Source organism: Ranitomeya variabilis, chromosome 1 (genome assembly GCF_051348905.1).
Source record: "Ranitomeya variabilis isolate aRanVar5 chromosome 1, aRanVar5.hap1, whole genome shotgun sequence".
NCBI lineage: Eukaryota > Metazoa > Chordata > Amphibia > Anura > Dendrobatidae > Ranitomeya > Ranitomeya variabilis.
Genome location: NC_135232.1, coordinates 795879821 through 795900569, shown reverse-complemented (window position 1 = coordinate 795900569; position 20749 = coordinate 795879821). Strand labels below are relative to the sequence as shown.

The window sequence follows — 20749 nt, the reverse complement described above, 5'->3', positions numbered from 1 at the left end:
ATACTCAGGACAAATTGGAGAACAAATATTGGCATCCAATTTCTCTTGTTACCTTTGTGAAAATAAAAATTTGGAGGCTAAAAAAATCTTTTTTGTGGGAAAAAAATATTTTTTATTTTCACTACTCTGCATTATAAACTTCTGTGAAGCACTTGGGCATTCAAAGTTCTCACCACATATCTAGATAAGTTCCTTGGGGGGTCTATTTTCCAAAATGGGGTCACTTGTTGGGGGTTTCTACTGTTTAGGTACATTAGGGGTCTGCAAACGCAACATAACGCCCGCAGACAATTCTATCAAAGTCTGCATTCCAAAATGGCGCTCCTTCCCTTCCGAGCTCTGCCGTGCGCCCAAACAGTGGTTTACCCCCACATATGGGGTACCAGCATACTCAGGACAAATTGGAGAACAAATATTGGCATCCAATTTCTCTTGTTACCTTTGTGAAAATAAAAATTTGGAGGCTAAAAAAATCTTTTTTGTGGGAAAAAAAATATTTTTTATTTTCACTACTCTGCATTATAAACTTCTGTGAAGCACTTGGGCATTCAAAGTTCTCACCACATATCTAGATAAGTTCCTTGGGGGGTCTATTTTCCAAAATGGGGTCACTTGTTGGGGGTTTCTACTGTTTAGGTACATTAGGGGTCTGCAAACGCAACATAACGCCCGCAGACAATTCTATCAAAGTCTGCATTCCAAAATGGCGCTCCTTCCCTTCCGAGCTCTGCCGTGCGCCCAAACAGTGGTTTACCCCCACATATGGGGTACCAGCATACTCAGGACAAATTGGACAACAACTTTTGGGGTCCAATTTCTCTTGTTACCCTTGTGAAAATAAAAATTTGGGGGCTAAAAAAATCTTTTTTGTGGGAAAAAAAATATTTTTTATTTTCACTACTCTGCATTATAAACTTCTGTGAAGCACTTGGGCATTCAAAGTTCTCACCACATATCTAGATAAGTTCCTTGGGGGGTCTATTTTCCAAAATGGGGTCACTTGTTGGGGGTTTCTACTGTTTAGGTACATTAGGGGTCTGCAAACGCAACATAACGCCCGCAGACAATTCTATCAAAGTCTGCATTCCAAAATGGCGCTCCTTCCCTTCCGAGCTCTGCCGTGCGCCCAAACAGTGGTTTACCCCCACATATGGGGTACCAGCATACTCAGGACAAATTGGAGAACAAATATTGGCATCCAATTTCTCTTGTTACCTTTGTGAAAATAAAAATTTGGAGGCTAAAAAAATCTTTTTTGTGGGAAAAAAAATATTTTTTATTTTCACTACTCTGCATTATAAACTTCTGTGAAGCACTTGGGCATTCAAAGTTCTCACCACATATCTAGATAAGTTCCTTGGGGGGTCTATTTTCCAAAATGGGGTCACTTGTTGGGGGTTTCTACTGTTTAGGTACATTAGGGGTCTGCAAACGCAACATAACGCCCGCAGACAATTCTATCAAAGTCTGCATTCCAAAATGGCGCTCCTTCCCTTCCGAGCTCTGCCGTGCGCCCAAACAGTGGTTTACCCTCACATATGGGGTACCAGCATACTCAGGACAAATTGGAGAACAAATATTGGCATCCAATTTCTCTTGTTACCTTTGTGAAAATAAAAATTTGGAGGCTAAAAAAATCTTTTTTGTGGGAAAAAAATATTTTTTATTTTCACTACTCTGCATTATAAACTTCTGTGAAGCACTTGGGCATTCAAAGTTCTCACCACATATCTAGATAAGTTCCTTGGGGGGTCTATTTTCCAAAATGGGGTCACTTGTTGGGGGTTTCTACTGTTTAGGTACATTAGGGGTCTGCAAACGCAACATAACGCCCGCAGACAATTCTATCAAAGTCTGCATTCCAAAATGGCGCTCCTTCCCTTCCGAGCTCTGCCGTGCGCCCAAACAGTGGTTTACCCCCACATATGGGGTACCAGCATACTCAGGACAAATTGGAGAACAAATATTGGCATCCAATTTCTCTTGTTACCTTTGTGAAAATAAAAATTTGGAGGCTAAAAAAATCTTTTTTGTGGGAAAAAAAATATTTTTTATTTTCACTACTCTGCATTATAAACTTCTGTGAAGCACTTGGGCATTCAAAGTTCTCACCACATATCTAGATAAGTTCCTTGGGGGGTCTATTTTCCAAAATGGGGTCACTTGTTGGGGGTTTCTACTGTTTAGGTACATTAGGGGTCTGCAAACGCAACATAACGCCCGCAGACAATTCTATCAAAGTCTGCATTCCAAAATGGCGCTCCTTCCCTTCCGAGCTCTGCCGTGCGCCCAAACAGTGGTTTACCCCCACATATGGGGTACCAGCATACTCAGGACAAATTGGACAACAACTTTTGGGGTCCAATTTCTCTTGTTACCCTTGTGAAAATAAAAATTTGGGGGCTAAAAAAATCTTTTTTGTGGGAAAAAAAATATTTTTTATTTTCACTACTCTGCATTATAAACTTCTGTGAAGCACTTGGGCATTCAAAGTTCTCACCACATATCTAGATAAGTTCCTTGGGGGGTCTATTTTCCAAAATGGGGTCACTTGTTGGGGGTTTCTACTGTTTAGGTACATTAGGGGTCTGCAAACGCAACATAACGCCCGCAGACAATTCTATCAAAGTCTGCATTCCAAAATGGCGCTCCTTCCCTTCCGAGCTCTGCCGTGCGCCCAAACAGTGGTTTACCCCCACATATGGGGTACCAGCATACTCAGGACAAATTGGAGAACAAATATTGGCATCCAATTTCTCTTGTTACCTTTGTGAAAATAAAAATTTGGAGGCTAAAAAAATCTTTTTTGTGGGAAAAAAAATATTTTTTATTTTCACTACTCTGCATTATAAACTTCTGTGAAGCACTTGGGCATTCAAAGTTCTCACCACATATCTAGATAAGTTCCTTGGGGGGTCTATTTTCCAAAATGGGGTCACTTGTTGGGGGTTTCTACTGTTTAGGTACATTAGGGGTCTGCAAACGCAACATAACGCCCGCAGACAATTCTATCAAAGTCTGCATTCCAAAATGGCGCTCCTTCCCTTCCGAGCTCTGCCGTGCGCCCAAACAGTGGTTTACCCCCACATATGGGGTACCAGCATACTCAGGACAAATTGGAGAACAACTTTTGGGGTCCAATTTCTCTTGTTACCCTTGTGAAAATAAAAATTTGGGGGCTAAAAAAATCTTTTTTGTGGGAAAAAAAATATTTTTTATTTTCACTACTCTGCATTATAAACTTCTGTGAAGCACTTGGGCATTCAAAGTTCTCACCACATATCTAGATAAGTTCCTTGGGGGGTCTATTTTCCAAAATGGGGTCACTTGTTGGGGGTTTCTACTGTTTAGGTACATTAGGGGTCTGCAAACGCAACATAACGCCCGCAGACAATTCTATCAAAGTCTGCATTCCAAAATGGTGCTCCTTCCCTTCCGAGCTCTGCCGTGCGCCCAAACAGTGGTTTACCCCCACATATGGGGTACCAGCATACTCAGGACAAATTGGAGAACAAATATTGGCATCCAATTTCTCTTCTTACCTTTGTGAAAATAAAAATTTGGAGGCTAAAAAAATCTTTTTTGTGGGAAAAAAAATATTTTTTATTTTCACTACTCTGCATTATAAACTTCTGTGAAGCACTTGGGCATTCAAAGTTCTCACCACATATCTAGATAAGTTCCTTGGGGGGTCTATTTTCCAAAATGGGGTCACTTGTTGGGGGTTTCTACTGTTTAGGTACATTAGGGGTCTGCAAACGCAACATAACGCCCGCAGACAATTCTATCAAAGTCTGCATTCCAAAATGGCGCTCCTTCCCTTCCGAGCTCTGCCGTGCGCCCAAACAGTGGTTTACCCCCACATATGGGGTACCAGCATACTCAGGACAAATTGGAGAACAAATATTGGCATCCAATTTCTCTTGTTACCTTTGTGAAAATAAAAATTTGGAGGCTAAAAAAATCTTTTTTGTGGGAAAAAAAATATTTTTTATTTTCACTACTCTGCATTATAAACTTCTGTGAAGCACTTGGGCATTCAAAGTTCTCACCACATATCTAGATAAGTTCCTTGGGGGGTCTATTTTCCAAAATGGGGTCACTTGTTGGGGGTTTCTACTGTTTAGGTACATTAGGGGTCTGCAAACGCAACATAACGCCCGCAGACAATTCTATCAAAGTCTGCATTCCAAAATGGCGCTCCTTCCCTTCCGAGCTCTGCCGTGCGCCCAAACAGTGGTTTACCCCCACATATGGGGTACCAGCATACTCAGGACAAATTGGACAACAACTTTTGGGGTCCAATTTCTCTTGTTACCCTTGTGAAAATAAAAATTTGGGGGCTAAAAAAATCTTTTTTGTGGGAAAAAAAATATTTTTTATTTTCACTACTCTGCATTATAAACTTCTGTGAAGCACTTGGGCATTCAAAGTTCTCACCACATATCTAGATAAGTTCCTTGGGGGGTCTATTTTCCAAAATGGGGTCACTTGTTGGGGGTTTCTACTGTTTAGGTACATTAGGGGTCTGCAAACGCAACATAACGCCCGCAGACAATTCTATCAAAGTCTGCATTCCAAAATGGCGCTCCTTCCCTTCCGAGCTCTGCCGTGCGCCCAAACAGTGGTTTACCCCCACATATGGGGTACCAGCATACTCAGGACAAATTGGACAACAACTTTTGGGGTCCAATTTCTCTTGTTACCCTTGTGAAAATAAAAACTTGGGGGCTAAAAAATCTTTATTGTTAAAAAATATATTTTTTTTATTTTCACGACTCTGCATTATAAACTTCTGTGATGCACTTGGGCATTCAAAGTTCTCACTACACATCTAGATAAGTTCCATGGGGGTTCTAGTTTCCAAAATGGGGTCACTTTTGGGGGGTTTCTGCTGTTTAGGCACATCAGGGGCTCTCCAAACGCGACATGGCGTCCGATCTCAATTCCAGTCAATTTTGCATTGAAAAGTCAAATGGCGCTCCTTTGCTTCCGAGCTCAGCCATGCGCCCAAACAGTGGTTTACCCCCACATATGGGGTGTCGGCGTACTCAAGACAAATTGTACAACAGCTTCTGGGGTCCATTTTCTCCTGTTACCCTTGGTAAAATAAAAATTTGGAGGCAAAAAGATCATTTTTGTAGAAAAAATGCGATTTTTTTATTTTCACGGCTCTACGTTATAAACTTCTGTGAAGCACCTGGGGGTTTAAAGTGCTCACCACACATCTAGATAAGTTCCTTAAGGGGTCTAGTTTCCAAAATGGTGTCATATGTGGGAGGTCTCTACTGTTTAGGCACATCAGCGGCTCTCCAAACGTGACATGGCGTCCGATCTCAATTCCAGCCAATTCTACATTGAAAAAGTAAAACGACACTCCTTCTCTTCCAAGCTCTGCGGTGCGCCCAAACAGTGGTTTACCCCCATATATGGGGTATCGACGTACTTAGGAGAAATTGCACAACAACTTTTGTGGTCTAATTTCTCCTGTTACCCTTGTGAAAATAAAAATTTGGGGGCAAAAAGACCATTTTTGTAGAAAAAATTAGATTTTTTATTTTCACGGCTCTACGTTATAAACTTCTGTGAAGCACTTGGGGGTTCAAAGTGCTCACCACACATCTAGATAAGTTCCTTAAGGGGTCTAGTTTCCAAAATGGTATCACTTGTGGGGGGTTTCCACTGTTTAGGCACATCAGGGACTCTCCAAACGCGACATGGCATCCGATCTCAATTCCAGCCAATTCTGCATTGAAAAAGTCAAACGGTGCTCCTTCACTTCCAAGCTCTGCGGTGCGCCCAAACAGTGGTTTACCTCCACATATGGGGTATCGACGTACTCAGGAGAAATTGCACAACAACTTTTGTGGTCTAATTTCTCCTGTTACCCTTGTGAAAATAAGAATTTGTCGGCGAAAAAATCATTTTTGTGAAAACAAATGCGATTTTTTATTTTCACGGCTCTACGTTATAAACTTCTGTGAAGCACTTGGGGGTTCAAAGTGCTCACCACACATCTAGATAAGTTCCTTGGGGGGTCTAGTTTCCAAAATGGTGTCAATTGTGGGGGGTTTCCACTGTTTAGGCACATTAGGGGCTCTCCAAACGCGACATGGCGTCCGATCTCAATTCCAGCCAATTCTGCATTGAAACAGTCAAACGGTGCTCCTTCACTTCCAAGCTCTGCGGTGCGCCCAAAGAGTGGTTTACCTCCACATATGGGGTATCAGCGTACTCAGGAAAAATTGCACAACAAAATTTGTGGTTAAATTTCTGTTTTTACACTTGTGAAAATTTAAAAAAAATGGTTCTGAAGTAAAATGTTTGCAAAAAAAAGTAAAATGTTCATTTTTTTCTTCCACATTGTTTTAGTTCCTGTGAAGTACGTAAAGGGTTAATAAACTTCTTGAATGTGGTTTTGAGCAGCTTGAGGGGTGCAGTTTTTAGAATGGTGTCACACTTGGTTATTTTCTATCATATAGACCCCTCAAAATCACTTCAAAGGTGATGTGGTCCCTAAAAAAAACATGGTGTTGTAAAAATGAGAAATTGCTGGTCAACTTTTAACCCTTATAACTCCCTAAGAAAAAAAAAAATTGTTTCCAAAATTGTGCTGATGTAAAGTAGACATGTGAGAAATGTTAGTTATTAACTATTTTTTGTGACATATCTCTCTGATTTAAGGGCATAAAAATACAAAGTTTGAAAATTGCAAAATTTTAAAAATTTTCGCCATATTTCCATTTTTTTCATAAATAATCGCAAGTAATATCGAAGAAATGTTACCACTATCTTGAAGTACAACATGTCACGAAAAAACATTCTCAGAATCAGCGGGATCTGATAAAGCGTTCCAGAGTTATAACCTCATAAAGTGACAGTGGTCAGAATTGTAAAAATTGGCTCGGTCATTAAGTACCAAATTGGCTCTGTCACTAAGGGGTTAAATTTACAACTTGATCTTAGGGATGTGTCAACAAGTTTTAAACATTTTCTCATAGTAACTAAGCAAGTTAAGAACTCAGTTAGGCCATGTTCACATTTTGCGGTTTTTACCGCGGATCCGCGGCGATTTTGATGCTGCGGGTCCGCAGCAGTTTCCATTGCGTTTACATTTACAGGTAAACCCTATGGAAACTGCAAACCGCTGTGCACATGCTGCGGGAAAACCCGTGCAGAAACGCAGCGGTTTACAACCCGCAGTATGTCTCTTCTTTGTGCAGAATCGCTGCGATTCTGCACCCATAGGAATGCAATAATCCGCTAACTTCCCGCATGGGGCTGTGCCCACGTTGTGGGAAGTAAGCGGATAATGTGCAGATGGTACCCGGGGTGGAGGAGAGGAGACTCTCCTCCAGGCCCTGGGAACCATATTTATGTAAAAAAAAAGAATTAAAATAAAAAATAATGCTATACTCACCTCTCAGCGCTGCACGCGGCCGTCCGGTCTCAGGGTTGGTGTGCGAGCAGGACCTGCGGTGACGTCGCGGTCACATGACCGTGATGACGCCGCGGTCACATGACCGTGACGTCACGAAGGTCCTTCTCACACAGCATCTTTGGAACCGGATCGCCGCGTGCAGCGCCGAGGAGATCCGGACGTCAGAGGGTTACTATAAAGCATTTTTTATTATTTTTAACATTACTATTGATGCTGCATATTGCTGCATATGCAGCATCAATAGTATAGGAGTAAAACCTGCAGCGGAAACCGCAAAACATGCCGCGATAAATCTGCAGGGATAATCGCAGCGGGTTTGCCCTGCAGATTTATCAAATCTGCTGCAGGAGAACCCACAGAGCACACCGCAAAGTGTGCACATATCCTTACTCTTTCCAAAGCGGACAGATGATTTCAGCAATATGGACTCTGTACCTATTGTACACCCTCCCATTTGATGCAGCCTATTTGGATACCTATATTGAGGCATATAGTTTACTATTAACTCTACTTTTCTCCTTCGCCTCTTTGGGGGACACAGACCATGGGTGTATGCTTCTTGCCACTAGGAGGCTGACACTCACTAAGTTAAAACAAAAAAAGTTAGCTCCTCCTCTGCAGTATACACCCTCGTGCTGGTTCCCAGAGAACCAGTTCTTGCTTAGTGTCCGTAGGAGGCACATGGGTCTGGTCTTCAGACTAAAAGCTCTTTATTATTTTATTTTTACATTGTTACCAATTTTTAAATTTTTCCAAGTGGAATGAAGGGGTGACAGATCTTTTCAAGGTTTTGACTGCGGGGGCGCACAATCCTGCCTCAGCGCCGGGCGGCACCGCAAATTTAGTCCTCGGCTTCGGCCCTGTGCTAGGCCGCAACCCTTATCTCCACCCATGCAATGATGCGATGTGGAGGCTCTGCCCACCAGTCCTGGCGCTTCTCACACAGCACGAGAAGCGCCTCTGAGATCTCGGGGGCCATATTTCTCCCCCCAGACCACCTCAGGACACACTAACTGCCATCATGAAGGAAAGGTCCTGGCAGCAAGTTTTCTCAGCGCAGGGGCCATGCAGTTGGAGAAATGCAGGAGCAGCGGGGACACAGACCTGGTTAAGGGAGTGCTGCATTACACATCCCCCTCCTGTAACCCTTTTCTCAGCAGTATCCCTTCTTAGCAGCACCTATTATTATAGGACCACATTGAAGGGTACATCATGTCCCAGCCTAAGGCATCTAAAAAGTCTAACTAGGCTATGGCTATATTTTTTACTTCATGCTCCTCCTGCCAGTCTGCGTTTCCTAAGGCCCAGAGTTCGCCACTCTGCAATGCCTGTGACCCTAACTGCGCTCAGGAGCCCGCCACCAAGCCCAGTGTACCTAGTCCCCCTGAGTGGGCTTCGTCACTGTCTCAATCCATGTCTTCGCTGGCCAAAGTGATTGAATCCCTCCGTGATCCTTCGGGGGACCGGAGGATTTGCAGGACTGATGGAGACGGATCCTCCCCAAGCAGGGAGCAGTCGGTTAGCAGGGTCAGAAAACACTCTAGAAGCCGTCAGGCACCTAGAAAATGGATCCATAGCACGTCTCCTGAGCAGACACGTGCTGTTGTGAACTGTGTTTCTGGGCTCCCTCTGGTGGTCACTAACGGTATTGTGTTAGGCATGTCTTGTTGCAGGCCTGAGCTCCAGCTGTGTCGTTAAGCAGCGGGTGTTCCCTATTTAAGTCTCCTCTGGACTCAGTCTCTTGCCTGGCATCGTTGTATCCAGACCTATATGGTCTCCTCCGGATTCCTTTCAGTCTGTCTCATGCAAGAAAAGCTAAGTCCGTTTTGTATAATTTGGATCGTTTGCATTTTTCAGTGGTTTTTGTCCAGCTTGCTTAAAATTTGATTTTCTGGCTCGCTGGAAGCTCTAGGGGGGCTGATATTCTCCCTCCGCACCGTCAGTCGGTGTGGGGGTTCTTGAATGTTCAGCGTGGATGTTTTTGTAGGGTTTTCTGCTGACCGCATAGTCCACTATCTATTTTCTGCCTATCTAGACTAGTGGGCCTCACTTTGCTGAATCTAGTTCATTTCTACGTTTGTGTTTTCCTCTTGCATCACAGTTATTATTTGTTGGGGGCTTTCTATATCTTTGGGGTTCAATTTCTCTGGAGGCAAGTGAGGTCTTATTTTCCCTCTAGGGGTAGTCAGTTCTCCGGCTGGCTCGAGACGTCTAGAACCAACGTAGGCACGTTCACCGGCTGCTTCTAGTTGTGTGTGTTAGGATCAGGTATGCGGTTAGCCCAGTTTCCACCTCCCTAGAGCAGTATTTAGTTTTTTGCTATCTTGCCGGAAGATCAGAGATCCTCTACCACTGGGATCATAACAGTATGCCAGGCCGAAAGAAAATGTTTATTGCATCGCAGAAGCGGGATTAAAAAGAAGTTCTGAGTTGTTTTTTTTTGTTTTTTTTTGTTGCTGCAGTTTGCCTAGCTTCTTCCATCCCCTTTTTCTCTGAGTGGCTGGAACTCTGCTGCAGATATGAATGTCCAGACTCTGACTTCTAGTGTGGATCAGCTTGCTGCTAGGGTGCAAAGCATTCAGGATTTTGTTATTCATAGCCCTATGTCTGAACCAAAAATACCTATTCCTGAGCCGTTTTTTGGAGATAGATCTAAGTTCCTTAATTTTAGGAATAATTCAAATTGTTTCTGTCTCTGAAACCTCGTTCCTCTGTTGATTCCGCTCAGCAAGTTAAGATTGTTATTTCCTTCTTGCGCGGCGACCCTCAAGATTGGGCCTTCTCTCTGGCACCAGGAGATCCTGCATTGGTGAATGTTGATGCGTTTTTCCTGGCACTTGGTTTGCTTTATGAGGAGCCTAATCTTGAAAATCAGGCTGAAAAGATGTTGCTGGCTATCTCTCAGGGTCAGGACGAAGCGGAGGTATATTGTCAAAAATTTCGGAAATGGTCCGTGCTTACTCAATGGAATGAGTGTGCACTGGCCGCAAATTTCAGAAATGGTCTTTCTGAAGCCATTAAAGATGTGATGGTGGGGTTTCCTATCCCTACAGGTCTGAATGATTCAATGGCTCTGGCCATTCAAATTGATCGACGTTTGTGGGAGCGCAAATCTGTTAATCCTTTGGCGGTGCTGTCTGAACGGTCACCTGATTCTATGCAATGTGACAGAATTCTGACCAGAGTCGAGCGACAAAATCATAGACGTCAAAATGGGTTGTGTTTCTACTGTGGTGATTCAACACATGTTATCTCAGCATGCTCTAAACGCTTAAAAAAAATTGTTAATCCTGTCGCCATTGGTACTTTTCAGCCTAAGTTTATTTTGTCTGTGACTTTAATTTGTTCATTATGTTCTTACTCAGTTATGGCTTTTGTGGATTCTGGTGCTGCTTTAAGTCTGATGGATTTGTCGTTTGCCAAGCGCTGCGGTTTTGTCCTGGAGCTTTTGGAAAATCCTATTCCTCTTAGAGGAATTGATTCTACGCCATTGGCAGAGAATAAACCTCAGTATTGGACGCAAGTGACCATGTGCATGACTCCTGTACGTCAGGAGGTGATTCATTTTCTGGTACTGCATAAAATGCATGATGTTGTCGTTTTGGGTCTGCCATGGTTACAGGCCCATAATCCAGTTTTAGATTGGAAAGCTAGGACTGTGTCTAGATGGGGGTGTCAGAGAATTCATGGCGATTCTCCATTGGTGTCTATTGCTTCTTCTACCCCTTCTGAGATCCCTGAGTTTTTGTCAGACTTTCAGGATGTATTTAATGAGGCCAGGTCCAGTGCCCTTCCTCCTCATAGGGACTGTGATTGTGCTATAGATTTGATTCCTGGTAGTAAGTTTCCTAAGGGACGACTCTTTAATTTATCTGTGCCAGAGCATGCCGCGATGCGGAGTTATATAAAGGAGTCTTTGGAGAAGGGACATATTCGCCCATCCTCTTCTCCTCTTGGTGCAGGATTCTTTTTTGTGGGCAAGAAAGACGGGTCTTTGAGACCTTGTATAGATTATCGTCTTCTGAATAAGATCACGGTTAAATTTCAGTATCCTTTGCCATTGTTGTCTGATTTGTTTGCTCGGATTAAGGGATCCAGTTGGTTCACTAAGATAGATCTTCGTGGTGCGTATAACCTTGTGCGCATAAAGCAGGGAGATGAATGGAAAACGGCATTTAATACGCCCGAGGGTCATTTTGAGTACCTGGCGATGCCTTTTGGATTATCGAATGCTCCTTCTGTGTTTCAGTCCTTCATGCATGACATCTTCCGGAAATATCTGGATAAATTTATGATTATTTATCTGGATGATATTTTGGTTTTTTCTGATGATTGGGAGTCCCATGTGAACCAGGTCAGGATGGTGTTTCAGGTTCTGCGGGAGAATGCTCTATTTGTGAAGGGCTCAAAATGTATCTTTGGGGTACAGAAGGTTTCTTTTTTGGGTTTTATTTTTTCCCCTTCTACCGTGGAGATGGACCCAGTCAAGGTCCGTGCCATTCATGACTGGACTCAGCCCACGTCTGTTAAGAGCCTGCAAAAGTTCTTGGGCTTTGCTAATTTTTACCGTCGTTTTATCGCTAATTTTTCCAGCGTGGTTAAACCTTTGACGGATATGACCAAGAAGGGTTCTGATGTTGCTAATTGGTCTCCTGCGGCCGTGGAGGCCTTTCGGGAGCTGAAGCGTCGGTTTACTTCAGCGCCAGTCTTGTGCCAGCCGGATGTCTCTCTTCCCTTCCAGGTTGAAGTTGATGCTTCTGAGATTGGTGCAGGGGCTGTTTTGTCGCAAAAAAGTTCTGATGGCTCCGTGATGAAGCCATGCGCCTTCTTTTCAAGAAAATTTTCGCCTGCTGAGCGGAACTATGATGTTGGTAATCGGGAGTTGTTGGCTATGAAGTGGGCATTTGAGGAGTGGCGACATTGGCTCGAGGGAGCTAGACATCGTGTGGTGGTCTTGACTGATCATAAAAATCTGATTTACCTCGAGTCTGCCAAGCGCCTGAATCCTAGACAGGCTCGTTGGTCGTTGTTTTTCTCCCGTTTTGACTTTGTGGTCTCGTACCTGCCTGGTTCGAAGAACGTGAAGGCTGATGCACTTTCTAGGAGTTTTGTGCCTGACTCTCCGGGAGTCTCGGAGCCGGCTGGTATTCTCAGAGAGGGAGTGATTTTGTCTGCCATTTCCCCAGATTTGCGACGAGTGCTGCAGAAATTTCAGGCTGATAGGCCTGATCGTTGCCCACAAACAGAGAGACTGTTTGTCCTTGACAGATGGACCAGCAGAGTTATTTCTGAGGTTCATTCTTCAGTGTTGGTGGGACATCCTGGGATTTTCGGTACCAGAGATTTGGTGGCTAGGTCCTTTTGGTGGCCTTCCTTGTCGCGGGATGTGCGTTCTTTTGTGCAGTCCTGTGGGATTTGTGCTCGGGCTAAGCCTTGCTGTTCTCGTGCCAGCGGGTTGCTTTTGCCCTTGCCTATCCCGAAGAGGCCTTGGACGCACATTTCCATGGATTTCATTTCGGATCTTCCGGTATCTCGGAAGATGTCTGTCATCTGGGTGGTGTGCGATCGTTTTTCTAAAATGGTCCATTTGGTGCCCTTGCCTAAGTTGCCTTCCTCCTCTGATTTGGTCCCTTTGTTCTTTCAGAATGTGGTTTGTTTGCACGGCATCCCTGAGAATATTGTGTCTGACAGAGGATCCCAGTTTGTGTCCAGATTCTGGCGATCCTTTTGTGCTAAGATGGGTATTGATTTGTCCTTTTCGTCGGCTTTTCATCCTCAGACTAATGGCCAGACCGAGCGAACTAATCAGACGTTGGAGACTTATTTGAGATGTTTTGTTTCTGCTGATCAGGACGACTGGGTTACCTTTTTGCCACTGGCCGAGTTTGCCCTTAATAATCGGGCTAGTTCTGCCACTTTGGTTTCACCCTTTTTCTGCAACTCTGGTTTCCATCCTCGTTTCTCCTCGGGCCAGGTTGAACCTTCTGACTGTCCTGGGGTTGATTCTGTGGTGGATAGGTTGCAGCGGATTTGGAACCATGTGGTGGACAATTTGAAATTGTCACAAGACAAGGCCCAGCGTTTTGCCAACCGCCGCCGCGGTGTGGGTCCCCGACTTCGTGTTGGGGATTTGGTTTGGTTGTCTTCTCGGCATGTTCCTTTGAAAGTCTCCTCTCCTAAGTTCAAGCCTCGCTTTATCGGTCCTTATAAGATTTTGGAAATCCTTAACCCGGTGTCTTTTCGCTTGGACCTTCCAGCGTCATTTGCTATTCATAATGTGTTCCATAGGTCCTTGTTGCGGCGGTACGTGGTGCCTATGGTTCCTGCTGTTGAGCCTCCTGCCCCGGTTTTGGTTGAGGGCGAGTTGGAGTACGTGGCGGAGAAGATTCTGGATTCTCGTATCTCTAGACGGAAACTCCAGTATTTAGTTAAGTGGAAAGGCTATGGTCAGGAGGATAATTCCTGGGTTGTCGCCTCTGATGTTCATGCGGCTGATTTGGTTCATGCCTTTCACGCTGCTCATCCTGATCGCCCTGGGGGTCTTGGTGAGGGTTCGGTGACCCCTCCTCAAGGGGGGGGTACTGTTGTGAACTGTGTTTCTGGGCTCCCTCTGGTGGTCACTAACGGTATTGTGTTAGGCATGTCTTGTTGCAGGCCTGAGCTCCAGCTGTGTCGTTAAGCAGCGGGTGTTCCCTATTTAAGTCTCCTCTGGACTCAGTCTCTTGCCTGGCATAGTTGTATCCAGACCTATATGGTCTCCTCCGGATTCCTTTCAGTCTGTCTCATGCAAGAAAAGCTAAGTCCGTTTTGTATAATTTGGATCGTTTGCATTTTTCAGTGTTTTTGTCCAGCTTGCTTAAAATTTGATTTTCTGGCTCGCTGGAAGCTCTAGGGGGGCTGATATTCTCCCTCCGCACTGTCAGTCGGTGTGGGGGTTCTTGAATGTTCAGCGTGGATGTTTTTGTAGGGTTTTCTGCTGACCGCATAGTCCACTATCTATTTTCTGCCTATCTAGACTAGTGGGCCTCACTTTGCTGAATCTAGTTCATTTCTACGTTTGTGTTTTCCTCTTGCCTCACCGTTATTATTTGTTGGGGGCTTTCTATATCTTTGGGGTTCAATTTCTCTGGAGGCAAGTGAGGTCTTATTTTCCCTCTAGGGGTAGTCAGTTCTCCGGCTGGCTCGAGACGTCTAGAACCAACGTAGGCACGTTCACCGGCTGCTTCTAGTTGTGTGTGTTAGGATCAGGTATGCGGTTAGCCCAGTTTCCACCTCCCTAGAGCAGTATTTAGTTTTTTGCTATCTTGCCGGAATATCAGAGATCCTCTACCACTGGGATCATAACAACGTGCCTTGTCACCACAGAGCTCTGTTTCTCGCTCTCCCTCTCCAGAGGTCAGTAGTGAACGCGAATCTGAGTGTGAATCTGATGGTTCCTTCTATCCGGATTCGCCAGATTTTCAGAAAACTCTTCTGTCCGTGCCGGATGGCTCATCCATCAAAAATCCCACAGACTGTCAGATAGAAAGTTTGGCTCGCCCTGTCTTTGAGGCCTCAGGTTCGGCTCTCTATCCATCCTTTGCCGCAGCATAGGTAGCTAAGGCAATGATTTTTTTGGTCAGAGACCATAGCTACTGCACTTCAGAGCAGTAACTTTCCTCCAGAGACGGCGCACCTTGCCAATCCAATTTCCCGAGCAGGCGATTACCTGGTACATGCATCCTTGGATGCGGCCGGTTGTGCTGCTCAGTCAGCAGCCAATGCCATCACTATGAGAAGGACATTATGGCTCAGGGAGTGGAAGGCGGACTCTGCATCAAAAAAGTCTCTCACCTCCCTTCTTTATCAAAGCGGTCACTTATTTAGAGAAAAAGATGAATCAGCTTATTTCCGATGTTACGGACGGAAAGAGCAAATTCCTTCCCCAACAGAGACTTAGGCTTCCCTTTCAGAGACAGCAACAAATCCGTTTCCATTCATTTCACTCCACTCCAGGCTGGGCCACTATCATTACTTTGTCCGCTTCAGGATGTTCTCTACGAAGAGATGGAGGAGCTCAGGTCTCGTACAGACCTAACCAACATTGGAAGTCCCGACCCAAGCCGTCGAGACCTAAAGGTCATAGGTCTCAGAGATTCCTCCGTGAAGCCCTGCCCACGGCCGCTCCTCCACCGCTCAGCTCCGTCTACGTCCGCATGCGGCCTGCGTACCTATCTTTAACATTAGGTACGCAGGTCATGCGGATGTATGCAGATGCCTCCGCATGCGTCGTTTTGATGATGCAGAGAAAATAAGAAATTCCAACCAGCTGCGTTCGACGCGGGTCGACGCATCATCAAAACAACGCATGCGGAGACATCCGCACCACCTGCGTACCTAATGTTAAAGATAGGTACGCAAGCCACATGCGAACGTAGGCAGAGCTGAGCGGCGGAGGTGGGTGGGGTTTCACGGAGGAAGTGCGCAGCCCTCCGCAGCTCAGCAAAACACTAGTGTGAAACTAGCCTAACATCATTTCATGTTTTATGTTATCAACAGAAGTGAGTCCAGCAGTCAGTAGTACAGGACCAGTCCAGACAGTGAGCCAGTCTTCTACCACTACCAATGTGCCCACCTCTACAGTACCTGCTACAAATGTCACATCAAAACCATCTACTACAGGTATGTTACCTTTATGAGCCATTTACATTTTCACATTACTTTTAATGAAAAATAAAAATAAAAACACATATCTGGAAACCATCAGTGAGGGGCCGTTGATGGATCTAATAATTTTACTAGTCTTCCCTAATTTGTAATTGTTATGGAAAATTGTTCCTGCTGTCGAGAGAAAATCTGATCAGATTTCTTCATTACCACCTTACAACTGCTGATGTTATAATCCTTACTAATAAGCTAGAATTCACGGTTAATATACTTACTGTATAATATACCAAAGCTGCAGCCCCATTGACATAAGCCCATTGGCAACTGCAAGCTGGGTTTGGCAAATTGAAATAGTTGAGTTAAGTGTGAATACCCTTGCAGGACAACATTTCTTAAATTTACAATTGATAACTTGATCTTAGGGATGGTTTCTCGGATGAGTCAACAAGTTTTAAACATTTTCTCATAGTAACTAAGCAGCAAGTTAAGAACTCAGTTATTCTTTCCAAAGTGGACTAATGATTTCAGCCACATGGACTCTGTACCTATTGTACACCCTCCTGTTTGATGCAGCCTATTTTGATACCTATATTGAGGCATATAGTTTACTATTACCGTAACTCAACTTTTTTGCATCTCCCAAACTCCGATGTTTAATTCATTATAAAAAAATGTCTTCATGGTACAGGGGCTATAAAATGACAATTACATTTAAAATCCTGTTCTGTTACCTTCCTTTGGATTAATTGTTCTATGTAAGAATAAGAGGTTGAATTTGATGGGTTTAGGTCTCTTTTAACCCTTTATACACAGTATCTCCACAGAAGTGGAGGAAAATATAACTCTAGGAAAATTACCATATTCCTTGCTTTTACATAAAAGAAAAATGGCGGCCAACAATAACTGTACTCTTTATGCAGCTTGAGGTGTCATACACATGAACACATCACAGCCTTCTGCATTATTATAGTAATTAGTGCCAAGGACAGGATCACGTCATGTCTCATAGCATTGCAAAATACTTTTCTGTCATCATATTTTTTGTGATAAGGTATTACTATATTTCTTCTGTTGCTGAGATCCCTTTCTTCAATTCCTATGTTCTTTCCTCAGCTGAGGCTCTGATTGTTCCTGTAACTAATGCGCCTGTGCAGCAGCCCAATGGACCCAACACAACAACAGCATCAACTACAGGTGGGCTACCGAATTCTCTCATATATTCCCTCATCAGTAACTATGATCGGACCTTGGTGATAACATAATTTCATGTTTTATTTTATCAACATAAGTGAGTCCAGCAGTCAGTAGTACAGGACCAGTCCAGACAGTGAGCCAGTCTTCTACCACTACCAATGTGCCCGCCTCTACAGTATCTACTACAAATGTCACATCAAAACCATCTACTACAGGTATGTTACCTTTATGAGCCATTTACATTTTCACATTACGTTTAATGAAAAAAAAAATGCATATCTAGAAACCATCAGTGAGGGGATGTTGATGGGTCTAATAATTTTACTAATCTTCCCTAATTAGTAATTGTCATGGGAAATTGTCCCTGCTGTCGAGAGAAAATCTATCAGATTTCTTCACTACCACCTTACAACTGCTGATGTTATAATCCTTACTAATAAGCTAGAATTCACGGTTAATATACTTACTGTATAATATAACTCTCCCTAAAGCTGCAGCCCCATTAACATTAGCCCATTGGCAACTGCAAGCTGGGTTTGGCAAGGTGAATTAGTTGAGTTAAGTGTGAATACCCTTGCAGGACAACATTTCTTAAATTTACAATTGATAACTTGACCTTAGGGATGTTTTCTCGGATGAGTCAACAAGTTTTAAACATTTTCTCATAGTAACTAAGCAGCAAGTTAAGAACTCAGTTATTCTTTCCAAAGTGGACTAATGATTTCAGCCACATGGACTCTGTACCTATTGTACACCCTCCTGTTTGATGCAGCCTATTTTGATACCTATATTGAGGCATATAGTTTACTATTACCGTAACTCTACTTTTTTGCATCTCCCAAACTCCAATGTTTAATTCATTATAAAAAATTTCTTCATGGTACAGGGGCTATAAAATGACAATTACATTTAAAATCCTGTTCTGTTACCTTCCATTGGATTAATTGTTCTATGTAGGAATAAGAGGTTGAATTTGATGGGTTTAGGTCTCTTTTAACCCTCTATACACAGTATCTCCACAGAAGTGGAGGAAAATATTGCTCTAGGAAAATTACCATATTCCTTGTTTTTACATAAAAGAAAAATGGCGGCCAACAATAACTGTACTCTTTATGAAGCTTGAGGTGTCATACACATGAACACATCACAGCCTTCTGCATTATTATAGTAATTAGTGCCAAGGACAGGATCAAGTCATGTCTCATAGCATTGCAAAATACTTTTCTATCTTCATAATTTTTGTGATAAGGTATTACTATATTTCTTCTGTCGCCAAGATCCCATTGTTTAATTCCTATGTTCTTTCCTCAGCTGAGGCTCTGATTGTTCCTGTAACTAATGCGCCTGTGCAGCAGCCCAATGGACCCAACACAACAGCAGCATCAACTACAGGTGGGCTACCAAATTCTCTCATATATTCCCTCATCAGTAACTATGATCGGACCTTGATGATAACATAATTTCATGTTTTATTTTATCAACATAAGTGAGTCCAGCAGTCAGTAGTACAGGACCAGTCCAGACAGTGAGCCAGTCTTCTACCACTACCAATGTGCCCGCCTCTACAGTATCTACTACAAATGTCACATCAAAACCATCTACTACAGGTATGTTACCTTTATGAGCCATTTACATTTTCACGTTACGTTTAATGAAAAAAATAAAATTAAAATAAAAATGCATATCTGGAAACCATCAGTGAGTGCAGGGGCTGGCTGGCAATTTTCAGCCTGGGGGGCAATCACAAGGCAGTGGCCCTCGTGTTGCGGTGGCCCTCCTTTTCCCTGCTTATATCTGGCCACTGCATTAAAGTAGCAGATATAACAGGCTTTAAAAACAGGCTGGTACACAGATATGGGAACTGAACGGAGCTTACTACAGAGATATGTGAGCAGAACAGAGCTTACTACAGAGATATGGGAGCAGAACAGAGCTTATTATAGAGATATGGGAGCAGAACTGAACTTACTAGATTCAGAGATATGGGAGCCGAACCGAGCTTACTGCAAAGATATGGGAGCAGAACCGAGCTTACTACAGAGATATGGGAGCAGAACCGAGCTAACAACAAGGATATGGGAGCAGAACCAAGCTTACTACAGAGATAGGGGAACAGAACCGAGCTTACTACAGAGATATGGCAGCAGAAACGAGCTTACTACAGAGATAAGGAAGCAGAAACGAGCTTACTACAGAGATATGGGAACAGAACCGAGCTTACTACAGAGATATGGACGCAGAACCGAGCTTAGTGCAAAGATATGGGAGCAGAACCAAGCTTACTACAGAGATATGGGAGCAGAACCGAGCTTAGTGCAGAGAAATGGGAGCAGAACCGAGCTTACTGCAGAGATATGGGAACAGAATCGACCTTACTACAGAGATATGGGAGCAGAACCAAACTTACTACAGAGATATGGGAGCAGAACCTAGCATACTAGAGAGAGAAGGGAGCAGAACCAAGCTTACTACAGAGATATGGGAGCAGAACTGAGCTTACTGCAGAGATATGGGAGCAGAACCGAGCTTACTACAGAGATAAGGGAGCTGAACCGAGCTTAATAAGTCTACTACATGGAACCAAGTCTGCTACATAGAAACTGGAGCAGAACTGAGATTACGACATACATACAGTACCATAATCTAGATTACTACATTGATAGAGTACCAGAACCAAGCTTGCTTAGATATGGTGCCATAACGGAGCTTACTTACAAACATACAACAATACAGCTACACAGTGCCTAGTATTATCACCACTACACAGAGAATACATAATATTATAATATCACCATTATCTCTGCATGAAACTACATTCTATACAAAGACCAATGATGCCACCATACACTCCCTGACAGAAGTTATGTCGCTTATCCATGTTATGTAAATAAAAGCTTATAACCTGATGTTAAATTCATCCATTGGTTGTATAAGTTATTCTTTTGAAAGCTGGAACCCTCCAAAATGTGATTTAGGTTAAGAAAATAAATTGTTATCAAAGCAGAAATATTGATCAGTTAATGGACACAGAATGGACAGATTTTGGCAAGACAACATTTTTGTTGCCCACAGACAAATAATTAACTTAAAATACAAATATATGTTGCATAACATTGATGAATGAAGTTGTGGTGCTCATCTACATTCTTTGGTTTTGTCTTCCAAGCTTCCTCTTTCATCCTTCCCCAAACATGCTCAATGATGTTCATGTCTGGTGACTGGGCTGGCCAGTCCTTGAGCACCTTGATCTTTTTTGCCTGGAGGAACTTTGTTGTAGAGATGGAGCACCATCCTGCTGCAGAATTTGACCTCTTTTATGATTTGGAATATAAGAGGTAGCTAATACTTCTTGATATTTTAGGCTATTGATATTGCCTTCCACCTTGCAAATGTTTCGCACACCCCCATACTGAATGTAACCCCAGACCATGATCTTTCAACCACCAAATTTAACTGTCTTCTGGGTGT

General features: G+C 43.4%; 1 protein-coding gene across 1 annotated transcript in view; it reads left to right on the top strand.

Moving 5' to 3' along the window:
• Positions 1-20749, top strand: part of LOC143799021 (uncharacterized) — an 87526-nt gene that overhangs the window by 23706 nt on the left and 43071 nt on the right. The window contains exons 35-39 of the mRNA XM_077281136.1: positions 15980-16102; positions 17201-17281; positions 17377-17496; positions 18593-18673; positions 18769-18888. Of these exons, the coding sequence (XP_077137251.1) occupies positions 15980-16102; positions 17201-17281; positions 17377-17496; positions 18593-18673; positions 18769-18888 (525 nt within the window). The remainder of the gene's footprint in view (positions 1-15979; positions 16103-17200; positions 17282-17376; positions 17497-18592; positions 18674-18768; positions 18889-20749) is intronic.